The 25,314-nt window shown below is 30.0% G+C and overlaps 1 protein-coding gene across 9 annotated transcripts in view; it reads right to left on the bottom strand.

Moving 5' to 3' along the window:
- Window positions 1–12,249: 12,249 nt before the first annotated feature.
- The window catches only part of LOC145248175 (serine/threonine-protein phosphatase 6 regulatory subunit 3-like), a 166,985-nt gene continuing 153,920 nt past the window's right edge, over window positions 12,250–25,314 (bottom strand). For 6 of the 9 annotated variants that reach the window (XM_080110015.1, XM_080110017.1, XM_080110018.1 and 3 more), the window contains 4 exons: window positions 22,140–22,286; window positions 18,687–18,743; window positions 14,344–14,673; window positions 12,250–12,677 (listed from right to left, as the gene is read on the bottom strand). In XM_080110015.1, coding sequence (XP_079966141.1) covers window positions 12,605–12,677; window positions 14,344–14,673; window positions 18,687–18,743; window positions 22,140–22,286 — 607 coding nt within the window. In that variant the 3' untranslated portion in view covers window positions 12,250–12,604. The remainder of the gene's footprint in view (window positions 12,678–14,343; window positions 14,674–18,686; window positions 18,744–22,139; window positions 22,287–25,314) is intronic. The other 3 variants (XM_080110016.1, XM_080110020.1, XM_080110023.1) reach the window with 1 other exon arrangement.

The following is a 25,314-nucleotide window of genomic DNA, read 5'->3' as shown; positions in this document are numbered from 1 at the left end:
AAAGCACAGTTGGAAATAAGTCACACACCATCCATTATGACTATGCAATCCCTACAGCTACGAACCTTGACAATGGAGACATAAAACCTGACAGCGATAGGAGACAAGAAAATAGAAGCAACATTAGAAGTTAGTGTCACCAATGATGCCAAGTTAAACCAATCTGAGAGAGAAAACACCAAGGTCTTATGTACAACATGTAAAGAAACTAAAATCTTAGGAAGATCTGTCATTCCAGTAATTATAGGAGCAACTGGACTCGTGAAAAAAAAAAAAATTTCAAAAACTACCTGGCAAATATACCCAGTGAACCAAGTGCAAGAGAGATTCAAACAATTGCACTTAAAGGGACGGTCAGAATTTTAAAAAAGATCTCTCGGTTGGAATATCTGAGTTAGCATGTGGATGTTTGGCATCCAGTATGATGCCCCATCCCCAGTTTGAACAAACTGATATAAAAAAAAAAAAAAAAAACCTGATTTCGTTTAAGTAAATCTGTTGCAATGAAAACAAACATTACAATTCTAATTATTATTATTAGTGTATACACGTTTCATGAACGTTGTTGGTACACTATCTTAGTATATCACTTTACATCTTTACGTAGCTTTTGCTGCTTTTATAGCTAAAATGGAGAAAAATATTTGTAAAAATTTTGTGATAAAAATATGCTATGCAGTATGGAGCTAACTACAATGAATTTATTTATATTGTTTTTATTGGCAAAAACATTAGAAATTATGTTTTTAGGCAAAAATAATTTGTTTTGAACTAATGCCGAATGCTCTATACTTTTGTGGATAAAAAAAACAAAACAAGGTAACTTAGTTTTGAAAAAAAAATATTGGCAAAGTTTTTTTTTTTTTTTTTTTAAATTTTAATTTCCTTCTTCCAAAGAAATTCTGGATATTTAAAGTTGGGCCCATTTGTTCTTTCTCAATCAATCAATCATGTTTTTTTTTTTTTTTTTTTTTTTGTGAATGAACAAACTCCCAAAAACATAACTTTTTATAGTATGTACATTGACTCATAATTTTTTTTTTTTTTTTTTACTCGTTTTTTTTTTCTTCAATAAACTAAAACAATCATTTGTCTCTTCATAAAGAAACTATCGTGTTTTCAGCCTTAATTGAAAATTTTTTTAAAAAATCAATGAGGTAAAGAAAAACAAATCCTGTTAGTAGGTGTGTGTGAGCTTCTAATTGCATGCAGGAATCAAATTTTTGTTGTTGTTTTTAATGTGATATTAAAAAGCTTTAAATGTTTGTACAAAAGTTAAAATTTAAAAAAGAGATTTTTTTTTATATCAGTCATGTTGTGTGATACACTCAATGCACATCCACAAATCTTAAGACGAAAAAGAATGAGTAAATGGGTTCATCAGCAGAACAATAGAGAGGAAATTATTCACCAAGATGCACAAAGGAAGCTGAATAAGATTGTTAATCAAGGTGTGGCAGAGCCCCCCCCCCAAAAGAAAAAAACGGACATGAAGGTGGATATATTTAGGGTTAGTTTACAGGCAGTTTTAGGTGTAGCAGTGGGTTTTGCTATGGTCAGGAATAGTTTACAGACCGTCTTGGATTTGCAGTGATTGAGAACAGTTTTCAATTGGACATAGTCAAAAGCAAATAGTAGCTTGTAACAGATTTAGTAGGTTGAGATGAAGAAATGAATTTATCGACCAACGACAAAATGGTCTTAACAGATTTTACCCAGGATGGTGTCACGCATGCACCTGAGGTCAGCTGACATCCATGGAATGTTTTATTTTATTTTTATACTTGTGAACCTGTGCGCACACTCTCCCGGCAGCTGCTGTTATATATTCACTGCGTCCGGTCGTCCAAGTGATTTTCAGTCTATATAATTTCTAAAATCAACTTTTGTCACTGTCTACAATATATACACTTGGCAACGACATAAAACACAGCTCGGTTATAAAAATATTTTGTTTATTCCCAATGACAACTATTTCGATTTAGTATGACATGGTGTGACATCAGTGAAAGTGGATGTTTTGGCAGCTTGCTTTCCTTCTGTGACTAACTGTCTGTCCCTGTTCGCTTTTTGTTGTACTGATTTATATAAACATTCTTTCATTCTGGAATGTTTAATATTTACCATTGTCTATTTTTCTACTTCTTTGGCTGATACTTCTCTCAATATTTCTGCTCAAATTATGCACTTCAACAGACAATGGTGGAAAGCCGCGCATTCCTCAAATGGAATTAATTTGCATGTGTACAACCCATTGAATACCTCTCTTCATAGGGTCACCTGCTAAATATCTAACACTGCCGATGTGAGATGACACAATCAGAAAAAGTGAAAGAGAAGAAATCTATGGAACACAGCGTAGATGACAGTTGTCAAGAGGAAACACATGCAGTTACAATTCCATGCATTGTAAATGAAAAAAAAAGAAATGATTGTCTCAAATGTTCAAGAAAGTAAATTTTATACATATATTTTTTTTATAAAAGTTTGTACAAATTATTAGGAAAGAAGCTTTAATGTTTCAAAATAAATAAATTAAAAAAAAAAAAAAAAAAAAAAAAAAAAAACTTAATCGGTTGTATATCTTGCGTTGGTCATGTTTAATATGTTGGAATTAAAGTTAAACATTACTCAATGAAAACGATTTAAATATAATTTACAGTCAGTAAATATGGAAAAGTGTCTGTTATAAAATTTGTACCCAGTGTATTGGTGACGGTGAGAGAACTTTGAAGTGTGAGAGGGAAGAATCTGGCACCATTTCCTTACTTACATACAATAAAAATAAAGGGATTATTGAAAGACCTTACCTATTTTGCACAATTGATTGAAGACATGGCTCCCAGTGATTAATATATAGTTAAAGTTACTAAATTATTTAATTAATTTGCTCTTTAATTATTATTTTTATAAATAATAGTGAATATTTTAATGTGTAATTGTATTAAGAAGAGGGGGAGTAAATAATTTTGATCCCTTCAAATAAAATGCTACCTTTTTAGTAGGGGAGGGGAAGAGTTCAAAAACAATAAAGAAATTGGTATTTATTTTGGAGACAAAAGAGTTAAAAAAAGAAAAAAAAAAAAAAATTGCTAAAATTATTGAGAAGAGCAAAAGACAACTTAAAAAAAATATTCTTAAAGAAATTACTTTGGGGAGTGGGAAGAGCAATTTGGCATAATTGAACCCAATTTAATCTTGAAAATACCTTTAAATGAAAAAAAAGTATAACAGCTAAAAATAGACCCAGTTCCTCTGCGCACCAATCTAACAAAATGTTTGAACAATCTTAATAGCTTCTCTATCCAAATATCATTTCTTCATATCAGTCCTCCTCCATCTTTCACTTCAACATAAATTGGTTATCATCGCTCAACGTACAAGTAATTCTATTGCACTGAATGCTTACAAGTACCATTTATATTATTTTTGTATATAATGGGGAAATTTATATTATTTTGTACATAATCTGAAAATTAAGAGAATCTATCCGTCTATCCACTATTATATAAAAGGAACTTTGTGTGTGTGTGTGTGCGAGTTCATTCCTTATAGACTCTGTAACGGCTGTGCAGATATTTTCGAAATTTCACACAAAGATATTTGATGTGTTTGGAAGTGTTACATAGGGTTTTGTATTGGAATAGGTCTGATAAGTATCGGAAATAATCCTATTAAAGAAGGAAGTCCGACTTTCACCAAAATTAACACTTTTATACGACCTAACATCACAAGTGCATTTGAGAAGTTTTATCACTGAACAAGCAGAAAGGCCTAACCTATAAAACCAACCAATAGATTCTGCTATAAGACAAGGGTGCATTCAAAATGAATGTTCCTTTGTAGAACACAATTGAACCATGATACTTTACTTTTGTACGTTTAACTTTAATTCAAGTGATTATGCAGAAATAATTCCATAAAATCAATAGTTGATTTTTTGATAAGACAGGTGTGTTCAAAATTAATGTTTCTGTTTAGAGCACAATTGAACCATTATAATTGACTTTCGCATTTTAAACTTTAAGTGAAGCTATTATTTACAGATAATTATATAAAATAAAAAATAGATTCTCTACAGTGCAATGTAGACTACAATGTATTGTGGAGTAAAGCATTGTGAGGAGGCATGTGAAGCTTCCTCCTGGTACAACGGGGGGGGGGGGGGGGGAGGGGGTCCTTAACTAGAGCAGGCAGTCAACTGATTTGATTAAGAAAAAAAAAAAGGCTGATTTCACAGATTTTGATGACAATAAAATTATAGAAAGGTGGAACATTTGTTAATCTTCATTCAATCCTTGACAACATTGGGTTTCCCGGCTAGTTATGACTTCAAAAAAAAAAATCCATGTAGAAAAGAATGACTATTTTTTTTCTTCTTCTTTTAGCTGGACACACACAGACAACTCATCGATCATTCAATTTTGGTATTTAATGGGCTGCGAGTGTCCCAGACAAAGTGGTGGACAACACCAGGCAATGCCCTTTATATCATAAGTAAATTTCACTGTAATTACTAAAAATGAAACCCACCTTTATTTTGTGTTTTAAATTTCTACTGAAACTAAACTAGTTAATTCTTAATTAAAACTGAAAATGAAAATAGTGAAAGTTTAAATTTCATTTTAAGTATATATAGAGAGAAATAAAAAGGAACAAACCATATTATGTGTTCATCAACGTTTCGTCTTTATTTTGAGACTCCTTAGAAATAAAGACAAAACGTTGATGAACACATAATACGGTTTGTTCCTTTTTATTTCTCTATTTTGTCGGAATACTATTTCCATTATTTTCATCATCATATATATATATATATATATATATAAATAAAACAATCTTGCTATATTATAAAGTCCAAGGTTTTATTAATCTTATTTTGCTCCAAAATAAAAACTTTCATACATTTTACAGCTATGTTTCGTTCAGTTAGGGTACCTAATATTTACATGTAAATACTGAATATTTCTTTTGTAGATTCGTCAAAAAATAAAATAAATAAACAAAGTTCTCACACAGAAAAATATATAATGCAATAGGTAATTCAGAAAAAAAATTTGTTTACTGAAGTTTTTATTTTTGAAAAAAAAAAAAAAAAAAAAAAATGATTGGCAAGATGAATAAAACCTTGAACTTTAAAATACAGGAAAATTGTTGCTCATTCAAATATGCTCTGCTGTTCTATCTAAGCATAGAGCTAATTTAAAAAGGATTGTTATGCTTAAAAATGTTAAAAAACATATATAAAAAATTAATAAGATTTGATACAAATATTGTTAAAAAAAAAAAATTTTTTTTTTTTTTCGTTAATTACTTTTTTGCAGTTATTTTATTTTGAAATAATACTTAAATTGTGTTGATCATAAATATTTTAAACAAGCTGAGCGAAGAGAGGGCAAGAAGGAAAATTAGCAAAATATCAAAACAGCAGTTGCTAATAAAGATGTGCGCATATGCGGGGTTATTGTTTAAATTTTTTTTTCGTGAAAACAGTTTAATATTTTTGTTCAGATAAAAAAAAAAAAAAGAAAAAAAAGCAATATTACTATAATGTTGTAAACAGTTTCGATGTTAGCACATTTCTTTGAGTAGAAAAAAAATGTAAAAAAATATTTTATACCAGCTCAAGATGATTATGATGTATTTAAATGATATTCACTACAGATGGACATTATTAAAAATAAAAAGTTGCTTTGAGTGGATCGCATAAATTATTTTAGCTGTAAAATACGTCTTATGTATTATGCTGTTTTTATGCTAATGCTTTTTTAAGTAATATAGCTAAACAAAGAATAACACAAAATGGAAAATGAGACTTGTGCCTCAGAAGAGGGACTGTTTAGTGCAGGTGTTGTTTTAAGACACATGACTAACTAGTTCGAGTAGTCAAAATTATACAAATATATATATATACAGGGTGTCCCAGAAGTCATGCACCATATATTTATATTTTTTTTTGTTTCAGATTTTGATATTCATTGATATTCATATTTGTTTTTATATAAATCTACATGGTACGCGACTTCTGGTACACCATATATATATATATATATATATATGGCAATCTCCAAACATAAACAGAGAGGTGAATTACAGGTTAACCAAACCTTTATCTGATAAAAGCCTGACCAAACGGGAGCAAGATTAAGAAAGAATCTGATAGGTAAACTAGCAAACAATGTCATAAGTATGTGTATATATATATATAACACAGTAACATCAATTCCATGCAGTCCTCACAAGGATAAATCATGGAAAATTCTGCGTCAATTGTCATATTTTTTCATAACTATATCTACTCATGTATTGAGCACTGTTGAAGTAAATACTGAAAAGCGATACATAAAATATATCTCCTTATAAAATCTTACGTGGCTACATGAAACAGTTATTTTATTCAATTTAGGTAAAGAAAATTACCATATGTCATTCAAATGATTGACTTCGAGTAAGATTAGTGGTTTTTTGTTGCGTGACGATGTCATAAGACTGAAACGGTAAATTTACCGTAGTGTAGTAATATTGTATTTTAGTCATTCTGTTTATTTCAATTGAATAAAACAATATTCTGCTCTTTTCATTACGCACAATCAACAACCTTGTGGAAATTCAATTTTTACTTTTGGATATTTTTAACCTGGAATAAATATATATATATATATATATATATATATATATATATATATATGGATTTCAATAACAAGTGATAATGTCTAACAGAAGTACATAATATTTATAAATTATATATACGAATTTCGATATATTAAAAACTTTATGAATTTTATTTTACAGGAAAAAGGAGTCAAAATTTCACAGTTGAAAGCCCTTAAAATCTGACAGTCTCCAGTGAACATTTGAGGCACAAAATGCTTTGTATAGGTTAAAAAAAATATTCAGACACGGCAACTTTGCCCTGGAAGATTTTAACACCGATCATGATGCCAACCAGTTGAGCATTACTTAAAGAAAACCCTGTTACATGGCAATGAAGCTTTCCTCCAACTGTACAATTACCCATCATCTTCAACAAATTGCAAACTCTTAAGCTTCAAAAAACTTCATATGCATTGTAATTAGTTTTATTACCTTTGACTGTTAAGAGTGTGACGAGACGAAAAACGATAAAGAAGCTGTATAAAATAAGAGAGGGGGAAATCACAACTGTGAAATTAATAGACAGAAATCCAGTAAGAGATGAGCGAATTTATGAGTAAATTGCGAATTAGATCTAATTAGAGCAATTAAAATGGATTTTTTTTTTTTTTTAAGACAACTCAATCCCAGAACCAAAGAATATTTTAATATGAATTTTATGTGATTAAAATATATAATAATAATAAAAAAAGAAAGCTTCAAGGAAACAAACGTTGATTAAATGAGCTTCAGTACAATAATAATAATAATAATATCGGCTGAAGAATTGGTTACACTTGGTATCTTTAGATCAAAATAAAAAAATACATAGGCTCTGATACAAGTAATTGAGCACTTTCGTTATTTCTCTTAAATTACACATTATGTCTAAGTACGAAGATAGTTAATATATTAAAATTTTAACGTCTAAAGTAAAGAGAAATTTTAACTTATTTACTCGTTACATGCCTGTTCATGCATCGTCTTATAGAAGAGTAGATTAACGCCCCGACCTCTCATTTCATTGAAAAAATATACTTTATTGCTATTACAAGGTTGCATGATGCATGAAATCTACATAAAATAAATAAACAATGATTATTTATACACACACACACAAATATATACACACACACAAATATACATACAAATATATATATATATACATACAAATATATATATATACACACACACAAACATATACACACAAATATACACATACACACACATATATATACACACACACATATATATATACACATACACACACATATATATACACACACACATATATATATATACACATACACACACACATATATATACACACACATACACATATATATACATACACACACACACATATATATACACACACACACATATATATATATATACACACACACACACACACATATATATACACACACACACATATATACACACACACACATATACACATAAATATATATATATACACACACACACATAAATATATATACATAAATATATATATATATACACACACACACACACACATAAATATATATACATAAATATATATATATATACACACACACACACACACATAAATATATATACATAAATATATATATAGATAAATATATACATACATTTATATATACATACATAAATATATACATATATATATACATACATAAATATATACATATATATATATATATATATATACATACATAAATATATACATACATAAATATATACATACATAAATATATACATATATATATATAAATAAACACACATTTATACACACCCATAAATATACACACCCATACACAAATATATATATATATATATATATATATATATATATATATATATATATATATATATATACACTCACACACACAATTGTCTGAAGAGTTTGCTACATTAAAAAATACAGTGATAACATTTTTTTTACTGCTTGTTGAAAATTGCTAACGAAACAAATCTGTAACAATCTGAGAAAATAAAAGAATGCGTTTTCAAAAATTGTGAATTAACCTTAAAAAAAAAAAAAAATAAAAAATAAAAATAATTTATAACTGTACAGAAGGTCATAAAAACATTGGTACCATCGGTTTCAAGCCTAACATGAGGGGGACCAGTTAATCGTAAACAATGTTAGGCTCTCGTCAGCCATATTGTTTTCTGTTTATCTTTCTGAGGAAAAACCAGGGCCGCACACATTATCTATAATAATGTTCATTTTTGTTTAATTATAACCTGTCTGTCCCTATTTCTATATATTTTATTTAATATATTTTATTAAATATATGTTAAACATTATTCATTTTGTCCTATTCTGTTCTTAATTGACATAGCTCCAGAACAGAATAGGACAAAATAATGTTAAACATATATTTACTTAAATATATTAAATGAAAAATTGATAATAGAATAAAATATATAGAAAAAGGGACAGACAAGCTATAATTAAATAAAAATGATTTTTAGAGATGTGTGCAGTCTTGGTTTTTCCTCAGAAAGATAAACAGAAAACAATATGGCTGACGAGAGCCTAACATTACTTACCATTTACTGGTCCCCCTTATGTTAGGTTTGAAACCGACGGTACCAATGTTTTTCTGACCTTCTTTACAGTTTTAAATAAATAAATATTAAGCTCTTATATTGAAAGTTTTTCTTTGTAATCGAGCACTTTGATAGAATTCTTTCCCCAAAACAGTAAACATATATATATATATGCTCTGAATGTCATTGAATATCAGACAAATGTAGTATATTTGGTATTGTACTTTTTATATTATATTATTGTCCATCCTGCTATGACTGAAAAAACATTACTCTTGGAATATTTACAAGGAAACCATAAAAGTACACACACACACACACACACACACACACTCTCTGATTGAACACAAAAACATTTTTCTTTCCCAGAATTTCCCTATATTAAATAATTTAAAATAAAGAAAAATTTGTACGATGTCATATTCCAAAAATTAGGTAAATTTATCAAGTATTTTTATTTTTAAACTTTTTCTTTAAGTGATTTAATGGAAATTTTGCAAGTTTGAATTATGTTTTCTTTTAAATTGTTTTAAAACTGGCAGACAAAACAGCCATTCTTCAGTAATTCATATTTGATTTTCTTATTTAAAAATAAAACGACCCGATCAATTTACATGATTTTATGAATATGATATTTTCGTTTTGTCACATGTTTTTTTTTTTATTTTAGTTTTTAAATATAGGGGGAATTCTGGACAATCACCAAACATCTTATTCATTTAAAAAATATTTTCCTGAATTTGTGCATGAGCTATTCAACTGGGGCACTTGTTTTCCTTGAGTGGAACTCGACAAGTTCACTTAAACATTTCCACTTCTAATGTTATTTCTTTAAATAATTAAGAAATTGACAAAAAAATAAATATTTGGTGTTTTTCAAGATAGAGTCAATGAATAGAGTTTTTAAATATGTCCTTGTAACCAAAAATAATAATCATATCAAAGATAGTAATATATCCAATTACTACAAATTTTTATTCAGTAGAAAAAATGCTAATGTGTTTTCAGTAAAAAAAAAAGTTTACTGCTATAGGCTAAAATGTTGGTTGCCATTCATAGGTGGCCAACATTTAAGCCCCTGAGTTTATGTCCCTTGTGTTTGAAATCTTTCCGTCTGTTAAAACATCTACAAAAAATGCAATTTTCCCCCCTTTTTACGTAAAAATTACATTTTACTTGAATTTTCGTAATATTTGGATATATTACTATTTTTGACACGACAATTAAGTCATAATTTTTTCCTACAAGGATATATTTAAAAACTCGATCCGTCAACTATCTTAACAAGCACCAAAAACAAATTTTTATTGTTAAATCATTCAACTTTTATGACGCCTCTGCAAATAAAGGCAATTTTTAATCTTTCATTAACAAAAAAAAAAAAAAAAAACTCACAAAGGAAGTGAATATGAGGAGTGTGCAAAGCTAAAGATTTGGTACTTCATTTAAAATAAATGAATAAAAAAAAAAAAAAAAAAAATCTTTATCTTTGGTACACTGGTCGCCCTTAACGATATTAGTCCTAACAAAAAGGGGACAGGAATTAAATCCAAGAGGTGAAGTTTGATTCACGCAGCACCTTCACAAATCTCCCTTCCTCTATATGCAGCCCTACCCACACAACACTATAATATTAATTGGACTAACATGAACACATGAAGCTTTCTTCTTCCTCCAGAGGCTTTGGGATTTTTTTTTTTTTGTTCTTTATCATTTATAGAGACGGGTACAACCCAGTTAGGGGGTCAAAAGGAAGATCTGATAGTCATAGCGCCAATCATGGTAATGGTGGTGTGGGCTTTTTTATGCCAGGAACCGGTGGTGATGGCAGCAGTAATATCAATTCAGTCATCATCATCATCATCATGTGCTTGTGTAGATTGGTCATCTTTTAAACGCACGCATTTCAAGTGAGAACATTATGTACTAATGTGTCATGCCGAAATTAGTATGAATTACAAAAAAAAAAAAAAAAAAAGAAAAATGATCCAGTAAAAAATTACAAGTAAAAATAGAATTTATCAAATAATCGAGTTTTATCGCATGTTTTTAATGTGGAAGAGTTGTGGAACCAATTCAGTATGACACACAAGGGAGATAATCCTTTACTTGACTTAAATTAAGGGTTCGACATTTTTTAATACACAATCTCTGAACATAAATGTGGATGATCTTTTGTTAAAAAAATACATCTTTTATTGGACCATTTTTTTTTTTTTTTTTTTTTTTTTTGGAATTTACACAAATTTCGACATCACACATAACTATGTAATGTTTTTATCTGAAATACATTGGTTTAAAAAGATTATAATTCTACACAAGCACCTATTATTATTATTATTGCAATAAAAATGGCTTGAGAAAATAAAAATACACTGAGGGGGGGGGGGATTCTGTTAAATGTGATCACAAACGAAGTGATGACAGCACATAACTGTCAATTGTGTTTTTTTTATTATCTTTGTTTTGTTGTTTTAAATATTTATATATCATCTGAAAAATAAAAAGCACCAGATATATTTTTTTCAAAAAAGCTTTATATTTTTTTTATTTTTACATAGGGCTTTTGGTTAAGTGGGGACAAAATTGATTTATAGACAAATGAGAATCTATGAGTGTTCTTGTTTTTCCTTCCTTCTGGGTGGTAAATGACAAAAGGTCATCACCTTTGGTGGAGAGGAGGTAGAGTGTTGCTGGATAGACCTGACATTTCTAATAAACTTAAGCCATTCTTTAATCGGCAAGGATCATGAGGAAGAGAAATGTGCTTGCCATGCTCCTCATAGCCAGCTGGCAGCAGCACCAAACTTTGGCAGGGATTCCATGGTGGAAGAGAGTTCATTGGCGGCACAAAACTCAGGTAGAATGGACAACACAGTAACCCCCACCCCCACATGACCCCAGTACTTTTTATTAGACAAGGTGGGGTTGGCGGGGTATGGCAACTATAATGATGATGTTGATGATGATGACGCATTTCGAATGGGAGGGGGTGGGAACAAGGGTGAGATATTAAAAGAATAATTTAAAAGAGAAAACAAAACAAAACCAGGGTTAAAAAAAAAAAAAGATTTTAACTGAAGTCAGCAGCCATTAAATTTTAATGGTAAAAATTACCCATTAAAGTTTAATGGTTAAAAAATATATATTTTTAAAAGTCTCCCATTTTTTTTCTTTCTTCTCATTGATTTTCTGTTCCTTCAGCACGAGTTAGCGATTGTTAATTGGTTTAAACACTGGCAGTACCACAAATACCCCTGGCTATCTTATATATGTATATATATTGTGCACAGGTCAGTCAGTGGGGGAGGGGGGAACTGGTTGTAAGGCAAGTTGAGAACTGTTGTTGTTGCTGCTGCGGCAGCTGCTGCCCGGGACAACATTGAGGACCGAGTCAAAGGAAACAATTTCAAATGGGTCCATTCTTCATAGATGCTGTTATAGCCTTTTCATACTTTTCCATGGCTTCTTTTGCTTGAGACCTGGAGAAGAAAGAAAAAAAAAAAAAAAAAAAAATCACTGTGATATAATATACACGTAAAACTGCTTGGAATTCATACCCCCCCCCTTTAGTAGGTTAAGCAAGGACATTCTTTAGATTAATTAGATCTTTCCCGTTTTTTTTTTTTTTTGTTTGTTTTTTAAATAGAAATCTTTCTAAAGAAGGCATGAAGCCACTTAGTTGTGCTTCCCCTGCTCAACAGCAATTACGAACCCCAAAGCCATATGTCATGTTTTTTTTTTTAATTTTTTCTTTTAGCCAAGAGAAACAAAATCTCCAACACATTCTATATATATATATATATATATATATATATATATATATATATATATTGAAAAGGCTCTGGGTGCATGTGTGAGAGACAACAGCAAAGCCAAATAAAAAGATGAAGGAGAAAGAAACTGTGTTGGGGGTTGACAAATGTTGAGCGGAGAAGTAGGTGGTTGCACAATTAACTTCCTTACCATCGGCTTACGTATTTCAGTTTTCTTTTGTGCATCTTCCTATCGTTTTTTTTTTTTTTTTTTTTTTACTAACCTCACCTTTGTTCTGCTGATAAACTTATTTCTTCTCTTAGTATCATATAAAGACCTAATCATCATAATAAAAAGGAAGGGGCACTTTAAGTCTAAAAGAGACCCTTTTGAAATTTTCCTAAGAGGTTAATAAAGCATTTGGGCCCACATCATTTTTTTCAACTGGCAAATTGGTGTATCTGCGACAGTTTAGTAACATCTCCAAAAATTATGGAAAACGATACAGTGAAAAAATAATTATCAATGAAAAAGTTTTCGATAAAGTTTAGATGGAGAATAAAATTTGTCCGACATTTTGAATTATGTTCATATGTGATGTTAGCAACAGAACTTGATTATCTCTCCTGTCAACATTTTTTTTTATTTTTAAGGAAATGTAACAGTGATTTTGCTTTGTTTTTTTTTTTTTTAATAATTATTTTTCTACCTTATTGTTTTTTCATAATTTTTTTTTATGTTGCTATTTGAGACGTGACAATCACGTAGGTACCATTTGTTTCACTTGAAATGCAACATTTATCATTGTTATAATATAGAAGCACCAGATTAAATGAAGTGTTTTGTTCAAAAATCCATACAGATTCACAAGTTCAACAAGATACACCTGAAGAAGAAAGAGCATGAATCAGACAAAACATTGAGAATAACCAAGGTAAGAACAGTAGTCTGAATAATCTAAATATAAAGTAAAATGTAACATTTTGATAAAGAGAGAGAAAACTATTTTACCATAAACTACTTTTTAACTAGAGATAGACAGGGCTTTTCTTCATGAGAAATAAAATTTCTTGTTCAAAATCTGTTGTATATTAAAAAAGGAAAAAAAAGAAAAGGAAAAGAAAAACCTGTGACATAACAATGATAAAACGAAAACATATTCCAAAAATCACATAATTTGATCAAGTAGTTTTATTTTTATAAAGAAAATCATTAAACACAGCATACATATATATATACATACACACACAGAATTCTTGATAAGATCTATATGGAGAAGAATTGCAGATTATTTATGTTTTCCATAATTATAAGAGTTTCATCTTCATAAATACTTGTATGCATGTTATGTCTATTATATCTAAACAGATATGGGTAAATTAAGTTTTGTACCTGATATCCTCAATCAAATTGGCTTTGGATGATGGACTGCTTTGGTCTGTGCTGGAAGTAGATTTGTCATTGTTGGCATCACCGGCTGCAGTTTCGGACTGAAATTTATTTTCACCATCTGCAGAAACACCTACTGACTCTCCTCCAGCAGCTGCAGTTGGTGGAGTTGTGCTGTTAGTCGCAGCGGCAGCAGGTTCAGAAGTTGAGACTGCAGACGAAGATCTGGCAGTAGTAGAAGTTGCCATGCATGTTGAAGTGTTGGAGGCAGTAGTAGCTGTATCGGGTTCTTCAGCAGCTCCAGGCTTGATAAGGCCAACAGATGACAAGAAACTGGGAAGAGGACAGAGTGAGGAAAAAAAAAAGAGTATTAATCAAACTTAGGTCTTACAATTAGTTTGAATTTCTTTTTAAGACAGAATTGAGGTAATCAAGTTTCTGAATTTTGAGATAAGGATTATTTGGATTTTTTGGGTTACTGCTCTCATTTTGAGTGTTATTTTCACAATGTTTTGGTTGATGTAATTCCCGACATTCTTCAGGTATATTTTGTCAAACTCTGGAATCTTTCTGTTGGAATTGTGAATCTGCATAAATTTTGGAACAGAACTCTTTATTCAATCCACGGGGGGGTAGGATGCTCTCATTCCCACAGCCATGATTCGGTTCAAGTCCTAAGTATTTTGCAATTGTATTTTTGAGTGTTTAAGTTCCAGAAGAATGTAATTTACAACTGAATTTTACCAAGTATTTTATTTTTATACACTTGCAGAAAAGAATCCCCGATAAGATACACCTGAAGAAGCTCAGAGGTTACATCAACTGAAATGCTGTGAAAATAACTAAAGATGAGAACACTAGTCTGAAGAATGCAAATAAGATTGGAGGCATTTACCAACTTTCCGTATGAAATTGCAACAAAAATGCAGAAAAGTTTTTTCTGCAACATGCACAATGATGCACTTCAGTGAAGATGCAGGCAGCAAACCAGCAACAGGAGAAATATTTAACTAAGTGAAAAGATTTACCCAAGAAAATAACCAACATATCTGAAATAATGATCTCTGCTTGGATACAAGAGTTCATGCTGAGAAATCAAGCCATTTAAAATCTAACAAAATTAATATCCATTCTAGATAATAGATACCCTAGTCAGTAAGTTTTTATGCCCAGTGATAAAACAGCTAATCTTGTTGTGAAGTTCAAGCAGAAACTAGTGTTGACTGAAATAAAATGTTATGCGGGAAAATGTTGGATTAAAGGAAGAATTAAAGAATTAATGCTTTTTTTTTTTTTAAGTATAACTGAGGGAAGTTTAAATTAGGGATTGTGTTAATTCTGAAGGCAATATAGTGCTAATTCTGCTATTCACCTGAATTGTTATTCAAATATTCCATAGAATGTTTCACTATAGTCGGCATAAATCTCTTGCAATCAATTATTGAAGAAAAATAAAAATTAAAGAAATAAAAAGGTGTTGTATTGACTCTGAAAACTGCTTTGTGTTTCTGCTATTTGTTCAACTTGGTAATTGAGAATGGGTATTCTAAATTCATTATTTCACAATCAAGGTGTTCACAAAAAAGAAAAAAAGTATAGGTAAAGGGAGCTTTCCACTTTTAGGTTGAATATATAGGGTAATTAAAAAAATGTCAAGAACGAATAAAAAAACAAAAACAAAAAAAAACGAAATAACAGTGCCGCAAAAAAGATTTCTCGGTGCAAGTTGGTTGTTTTTGATTAGAATATCAACGATTTTCGGGTTATTTAACTAACCTAAACAAATAAATAATATAAATAAGTAATATAAGAGTTTAAATAAAAATAATTTCATCCATTTAAAAAAAATTATTTGTGAAAAAGTTTTGCTTTTAAAATGAATGAAAGTTTTATTTAAAACTCTTTACTTTAGTTGTTTATTTGTGAAAAAGTTCTTATTTAAAACCTAACTTTTATTTACATTCAGTGACTTAACAGTGATTACCGAAAGTTCCTTAGACTAGATATAGGGTTTGAGAGTATTTATATAACCAAACGGCAAACCTGTCAAAAAATGTCCAGTTAATCAACAAAGTAAATGAGAGGTGGGACAGGTTGACGAACTAAGGTTATCATGTGACCAATGATTAATTCCCTCATAATAAAATGACCAGCTTGTTACAAAGAAAACCAAATAATTTATTAAATAAAAATTTTGTAAAACATAATTAAAAAGTGATATATAAAAATATGCATGCATCCAATTAAAATTCTATAGCAAAATTTCAAGTTAGTTTTTTAGATTATATATTAGTAGTAACATACAAACAATTACATCTTTATATAGATTAATAAAAGAAAGAAAAACTTTTATGAAAATTGGGCATTCAATTGATAAGCACACACTATAAAATGACAAATTTTAGACAAGATTGGGGAAAACATGTCATGTGTGTTAACCAGTTTGTACTCTAAAATTAAATAGAGTGATGAGGTTTAAAAAGAGGAATTAAAACACTAAACCAATTAAAAAATTTTTTTTTAAATTTTAATTCTAAAATAATGAATTAAGTGAATAGTTTGACTAAAATTTTATAACTAAATCCAATAAAACAAAATGTCTCGAGTTCTACATATCCAGTCTATAAAAAGGTCCCTTTTGTATATTTCAAATTCAGTGACATTAAATACATGGAAGCTAACAAGGAAATGTGGAAGATATTTAAAAAGTCACCAGTTTAATGGAAATGAAACAAGAATATTAAAATAAGTATTCTAATATTATTCCCAATTTCTTTATTTCACTTTCATATTTTTTTTTTTTTACTGATGAAAAAACAATTTTGTACTTTCTGTACATTACTGAAATTATGCTTTTTTTTTTTTTTTTTTTTTTTTACTGATGAAAAACAATTTTGTACTTTCTGTACATTACTGAAATTATGCTTTTTTTTTTTTTTTTTTTTCATAAAAACTGACTGCTTTCTTTTTTTAATAGAATCTTCTATGACAATCCAGGCTTCCTCAGTACCTTCCATTTTTTATATCAATTTTTAATTAAATAGAAGAAACCTCTTAATAATAAACAAAAATATAACACATGCATGCTGCAAGATTTTTGCATTGAAAAATAAAATAAAAATGCAAAATAAAATGAGGAAGAAATTAATTCTATTAGAATTATCCTACAAGTAAAAACAGAATTTTTCTATATTACATATGTAATTACTTATTTAAAAGTAAAATTATTAGCAATATGTAATTACAATTAAAACTATGCTCTTTTGTTATATTTTGTGTTTTATTTTGCAATATAAATTGGTTTTATTTACTGCAAAACCATTTAAAAAATATTTCATTTCATTTTTATGTTTAGGAATTTTTTCAGATGTGGATTGATAATTTCTATTGTTTGTCTTATTTGGACCACTATTTTTATCTTAGATGTTATTCACACAACATTTTAGCTGTTCAAACTTCCAACCTGCTTTAGGTATGATTTGTATACAGTTCAAAATTCCATATAAATTCCAGAGTTTGAAAAGACACTTGAAGGTCAGAAGTTACATTGTCCAAAACACAATAAGATCCAAGATGATAATGAAAGTTAAAATAAAACAAATATTAAAATTAAATTAAAAAATATTTAATTTCATTTTTATGTTTTGGAAGTTTTGAGATGAGGATTGATAATTTCTATTATTTGTCTTATTCCGACTCATTTCATCTTAGATGTAATCTCCACAACATAACTACTTTTTTTTTTTTTCAGAGAATATCTTAAATTCAGGATTCTATACAAAATTTCAAACTGACCAATTTATTTAATGCATGTGGATAGATCGTCCTTGTTCCATCATGAACAAATTTGAATAATAATCAGTTTAAAATGACAATTGAAAGTTCAATCCTTACTAGAAGCGGTACTAATAGAAGTTAAGAATTCTATCTGGTCATGGTTGACTGAACAAAAACAATCTACTTTAATGGATTAATTAAAAAGGTTCAGTTTAAAATTCTGTATGGATTCTCGAGTTGAAAAGTTCTTGAACAATAATTTGAATAATCCAAATAAGAGAATTTTGATCTTAATTGTCCTAATTTGTCACATAACTCCTTATATTTGGACTCTGATGCAAGGAGTTTTACTGTAAAAATTGCTTTTATATACAGACACCATAAGAGTTATGCGAACATTTACCTTTTTAAAATGAACTCTGAAATTATTTCAAAGTCATATTAATCTAGTAAAATATATCTGAACCAAAGTATGGTGTAAAATAAGCTAACATAACTGATCAGCCATGCGAGTATATATTTTTAGAGTGCGTAAAATAGTAAACAGTAACATAAGAGATGAAACTCACTGAAAGTTTTCATTCAGTTCCTCTTCATTGAGATGATCTTCATGCTCAGAATGTAACCTTTGCACAGGAAAGGAAGAACATCCATTATGGTACATTCATTGACAGAAAAGAAAATTAACCATGGAGATGAGATGGAGAAAAAAGGGAGGGGGGGGGGAGATATAGCTAAACACATTTATCCTAGCCTCAGCAATATTTTCATAGAGAAAAAAAAAAATGATTCTAGTCCAAAATTCCCCATGTAAAAAACAAATAAAGGAAAATCTGTACAATGTACATATCTGTGATAAAACTAAAATATCATATCCCAAAAATCATAAATTGATCAAGTGGTTTTATTTTTCAATAAGAAAATCAAATTTTATGAGTAGCAAAAGAGCAACTGTCTTGTTCACTATTTTCAAAACAATCTAAACAAAACAGGGGGAGATAACTCAATTCAAATTTGTAAGATTAATGCTGTAATGCTTACAAATTCCCATTAATCATTTAAAAATGATTTTCTTTATGAAAATAAAACTACTTGATCAATTTACATGATTTTTGGAATATATTTTCATTTTGCCATGGGTACACACACTAAATTTGGATTTTTCTTTACTTTTGTTTTTTATTATAGTGACAATTCTTGACAAGAATCAAATTTTTTTAAAAATTTGATCTCTACAGCTTTAAAACTAATTTTTTAAAATGATTTTAAATTATAACTTAAATGAAAAAAAAAAAAAGAAAGAAAAATGACAACTGCAATTATATTATTAACGTATCCACAAAATGTTTTATTTTATAAAATCATAATCTAATTTGGTTTTCAGATGGTGGTCGCAAAAAATATTAAATTCTATCTCTAGTTAGTGGGAAAAAGTTAGGAACAACTGAGCTAAACCTAATCTGTTCAAGCGAAGAATAATTTTACTTATTCAAATCATATTTGAGTATCTCCTCTGTTATGAGGAGAGTTGAAAGCAAAGTTTGTAAACCTCTTTAAAAATCTTGAAAAACATTTGAAGAATTTCTTAAAAAATAAGTAAATTTAAGGATGAATTAAGTGAACTTTACAAACATTATTTTTTATGCTCAAATCATCCCAAAACAATCCATTTGCTTACAAATTAATGTTTGATTGCTAAAAAATAATCAATATATTTTTCACTATCACCTCTTCCTTAAAAATAATAAAAAAAAAAAAAAAAAAAAAAAATTAAAATTATGTATGGAATACATAAGTATCAAAATACAAAAAGTTTGGTTAGGCCTCAAACCAAAACATATCATCTAACCCTCCCCCCATCTTATCAATGATTTTGTTAAGTTGATGTAAAGGTGATGGTTTGAACAGGCATGCAGAAAATTCTGCAGGTACCAATTAAATTATTTTTTTAAGCTTAATTTTGATTAGTAGGTTCAATAAAATGCATGAAAAAAAAAACAAAAAAAAAAAAAACAATATTGAGTGAATACCAAATATCACCTCTTATTAATGACAAAAAAATATAGAAAAAAGTTTTTGCACCATAATAGATTTTAAAAATTGAGGATGTAGTCATGCTTTTATAATACAGATTCAAATGGTTTCAAGGCGGTCAGATTTTCTGTCTTTGTTTTTACTGTTGTGTATGTATGTGCGCATCTTACAGGGAATAGGAGATGGCACAGCCGATAAGTATTTTTTTCATCTGATTTTTAATCATTACACGTTTCGTCTTTTCAGTACTTGTTAAGATATAGTCGACAAATCAATTCTTTAAATATATCATTTTAAGCAAAAACAATATTAGTTAATTGTCATGTCGAAAATAACAATATATCCCAAAATTACAAAAATTCATCAAGTAGAAGAATTGCTTTTGTGTTTTTAGTAAAATGAAGTCTATCGCTACAGACAACAAATGTTACAGCCATGAACAAGTAATCTAAAATATTCGTTTCGGAGTTATGTCTCCTGCAGAGATTCCGACTGTCCTCTTTATAACAATTTTACTCAATTTTTCATGAAAATTACTTTTTACTATAAATAACTTTCTACTAGATGATTTTTCTTCCGTTTTGAATATATTACTATTTTCAGCATAACAATTAAGTTGCTTAAAACAACATTAAAAAAAAAAAAATCTGTCAACTATATCTTAACAAGCATCATCTTTTTTCTTGGAGAGATGACTTAAATAATTCATTCAAGTCGAAACATGTTGCACTTCCAGTAATTTCATTTTCTTCACTTCTATAACTTGATCGGCATTGTGGTAGTGAGCCGGAATAATTCCTTCGTGGATGGACAAACTCGATCATCTTAGATTAAATACAGATAACAGTTATAACACACTACACCCTTTTCATAGAGATACAAAAGAAAAAACTTTTACATAATGGAATCCAGTCTCCTGTCATTGCCTTTTTTTTTTTTTTAAATCTTTTAGTTCTCACATTCAATGAGCGATGCTTCTGACAAAGGGGAAAGAATTGCTGTTTTTCTGGGTCAGTATCTGTTTATCTAATACTTATAATGAGCTGGTTTTTTTATCTTTTTTTTAATAGCTCTTGTAGCTAAGTGGTTTCATGCCTTGTCTGAAGTGATTTCATAAAATTTTTTAGCTCCTCTTTTTTGCCATTAACTAGCGATGAATTTGGTATCTGCTCAACTTTTGATAAATTAGATAGCATTTGATAAATTAGATAGTATTTTTATAAATGCCATCTGATTCTTTCAAACATTGTGATTAATAATGTAAAAAAATTCATCTAAAATCTATTAATCTACACAAAATCTTTTGAAATTATTTAATTGAAGAGTTAGTAGAAAATTAGAGTTGCAGAGACTTCAGAAGGATTTGAACTTATAAAAATGTGGTTTTTGTCCAGAATTCCTCCATACTAAAAAAAAAAAAATGAAAAATAAAGAAAGAAAAATCTGTATGATGTATGTACCTGCAACAAAAGGAAAATATCATATTCCAAAAATTATGTAAATTGATGAAACAGTTTTATTTTTAAATAAGAAAATCAAATTTAATGAGTGATGGAAGAACGGTTGTCTTATCTGCCATTTCGAAAACAGTCTAAAAAAAGACAAAAAAAACGGAGATAACTTGCCATAATTCAAACTTGCAAAATTTATGTTGTATTTGCTACAAATTCTCATTAATCATTTAAAATGATTTTATTTATAAAATAAACCTATTTGATCAATTTACATAATTTTTAGAATGATATTTGTTTTGTCACGGGTACATACATCATAGATTTTTCCTAAGTTTTTAATATAGAAGAATTCAGGACAAGGAGTTGGAGTCAGATTAAAAAATCTGTTTTCGATTATTACTAAACATGGGAAGACTAAGATAAAGAGTCTAAGAATTGGGCCTTATATTCTCGGACTCCACAACTTTAAAAAAAATTCTAATTCTACAAAATCATTTTGCTTACGCACAACTTAAGATAAGCAATAAAATATACCTATAGCCTTTCGTTAGGCAGTTCACTTGGTCTTCCGTCTTACAGTTTTCAAGTTTGGCAGCTGTAGAATTCTGCTCACCAGACTCTGCTAAATTACTCTGTTGATCAGCAGTTTCTTTTCTGCTAATTTCTTTAGACGCCTCATGACTGACAAATACAGAAATAACAAAACATTAAAAATAAAAACAAAGAGGAAATGAAAACATTTCATAAGTGGCTGATTACTTTTAATGCATCTAAAACCAAACTTCTATCTTTACATCATCAACGCTCTAATCTCCATCTGCCATCAATTAAAATGAATAGCTCTCATCTTGGGGAGGCCTCATGCTTTGACAAGCTTCTGGGTTTGACCTTTACTCCCGATCTGAAATGGAACACGTATATCAAATCTGTTGCCAAAGCTGCTGGAAAAATGGTGGGATCCTTCTATCGATCCAGTAGATATCTCACTGATGATGCAATTCTCTATATAAAAGCCAAGTATGTCCAAGGATGGAGTACTGTTGCCACATCTGGGCAGGAGCTGCTAGAAAGGACTTATCCTGCCTTGACAGAGTTCAAAATAGACTTCATAGCCTCATAGAAGATGTCCTTTTTTTTCTTCCCTGCAGCCTCTTTCTCACAGAAGAGATGTAGCGAGTTTGTCTTTGCTTTATCGTTATTTTCATAGCAAGTGCTCGACTGAGCTTCAATCTATGCCCCTCCCCCAGCCAAACTTTCACAAGAAACACTCGTCTAGCTGTAAACACTATCAATAATTCCCCCCACTCTTTATCTGTGCCTAAACCTAAACGTAGATTCCACGAACAAAGCTTCTTTCTTAGAACTGCACGACTGTGGAATTGTCTTCTGTTTTCTTGCTTTCCAGCTGACTACAATATGGTTGTCTTCAAGTCCAATGTAAACAAGTTCTTGATAAGCCGTTCCCCTTAAGTTAACAAATTTACTGAATTTTCATTACTGACAATTACTACATTGTCCAATTGACTACTGTACACTCTTTAACCCTTATCCTCGAGTGGCCCCTGGGCCTTGATAAGTGATGATGCCTATGTAAAAAAAAAAAAAATTCTTCAGTTTACAAACAAGTTTTGCTTTTAAAATTTAATTTGTAAATAAAAAAAAAAAGAAAAAAGTAATTTTTTTTTAACCATAGACAAATGAATCTTAGAATATTTCTTAGAATTGAGTGGAGCAAGAATAAATAATATTTTGATTAAGCATAAGCTTATCAATAATATTGTATCCCGTCTCCTCAGGATGTTCCAAAATCAGGCCGTTCCTCGGTTCCAGTTGGTCACTTAGTATCTGCTCATAAAAAAGTTGCTGCTCTAATGAAAACCACAGATGTTAAAGGGGGTTAGGTCTGTCAAATTATCATTCTCCCCATGTTGTCAAAAATCAGCAAGGCCATCATTCGATGTTCCTATTTACAATGTCTCCCCACGGGACAGAGTTAGACACCAGGGTCGTTTTTTAACGGGGAGAAAAGGAACAAAAATAAAAATTGTCGTCTCAGTCGTGAAGGATTTTTCCTCCACTGACAGAGAACAAGAAATTGAAGTGCAGCATCTGAAGAACAGATACTACACTTTGATCTTGTTCCGAAGTCCGATGTTGGTCATCAGAGTTATATCACTGAGGAGCAAATATCACATTCAAGCATGGAAAATATTTCGACAGTTCTTTTTGTTTAAAATTAATTTGGAGTAAAATTTACAATGATGTTTCTGAATTTTTGAGATGAGGATTAGTTATTTGTTTTTTTTTGGATTTGGTGACAACAGTAGTAGTCACCTCAAGTGTGATTTTCACATTTCAGTCGAAGGTTACATTGGTTGAAATGTTGTGAAAATTACACTCAAGATGAGAACAGTAGCCTGATGAATCCAAATAATATGAAACGTTACAATGTCGTGTTTATGGCAATATTATTGGATCTACAAGCAATTGTCATGCTTTCTGCCAAAGCGATTTTAGGTACGATCTAGTGGAGAGTGCGAGACAAAAACTTTGAAAAACTGAGTCTTTACCTAAAAAAACAAAAACAAAAAAACTTATAAGCTGATGTAGGCAAGCGTTTTGAGTTGAACCTGTAACCATTTAGTCATAATATATTAAAACCTAAATGTTCCCAAACTCGACTTATCAGAGATGAGTTGATGACAGGTTGTATTTTTAAAATCTTATTTGGATTACTATTATCAAATGTACTGTTTCTTAGCAACATTTTTAACTGATATCATGTACAAGGTACTGTGACACCACACGTCCCCACCACCCAACAATTTGCCAACCTCAAGGTTGCGTGCCAGGGATTTGTCTTCCCTTTTGTCTTCTTATAAGCGTATCATCAGAGTCACTTACACTGGTGGTCACCAAGGGGAGTGCACAGGTCCACAAGTGTAAAAATAACATTCGAAAAAGAAAAGAAAACACAAAGAGAAAAACACAGACTCCAAACATTTCTGTGAATATTCGTTGCACTCTGGGTGTGTGTGCGACACTATTGATCCTCTAAATACTGAAGTCCACATGTACTAGGTTGTGCTCAATCTGGTTCAATTCAGGATCTGCCTTCCACAGAGTCCAAACTGTCATCAAGTGTCCAATGGACTACTCAACTGATTGTTGTTAAAACACTCCCAACCAGATACTTTCGTAAAAACATTGATAAACACTAACCTCTGCAAACTGATCCTCACCGTCATAAAACCAATTATCAATCCTAAATATCTCGAGTCCGTTGTTCGATTCTTTTGTTAGTCATTGCCATATCCTGACCAACAATCCCATGTCAAAATTCTTTTGTCTACCACAGAGACAACTTCCTATCTACTGTCTTTTCACCAATCCTATTGCCTATTCATTTTGTTACTCAATAAACCTACTTCCTTTTTTTGTTATGTTTACTTTTTCTTTTCTTCCCCACTTCCCAACACTTTGGAGGGGGGGGGGGGTCAATAGTGGCCCCGTACGTTCAATAAGTAATACCACTGACTCACTTCCAGTCGTCTGATCTAACTGAAACTTTGCATGTGCAATGATTCATTTCTCTACAGCATATGTGGTAAATTACCGCTCTGAACTAATCGCTGTTTCTGATTTAGGAGTGTTTGCACCGAGTCAAATATGAAATGGTGCTTGCTGGCAGATTAGATTTTTATATTTG

The sequence above is a fragment of the Euprymna scolopes genome, chromosome 26 (assembly GCF_053919585.1).
Source record: "Euprymna scolopes isolate OS-2025 chromosome 26, ASM5391958v1, whole genome shotgun sequence".
Taxonomy (NCBI): Eukaryota; Metazoa; Mollusca; class Cephalopoda; order Sepiida; family Sepiolidae; genus Euprymna; species Euprymna scolopes.
This window is presented reverse-complemented; position numbering and strand designations above follow the sequence as displayed.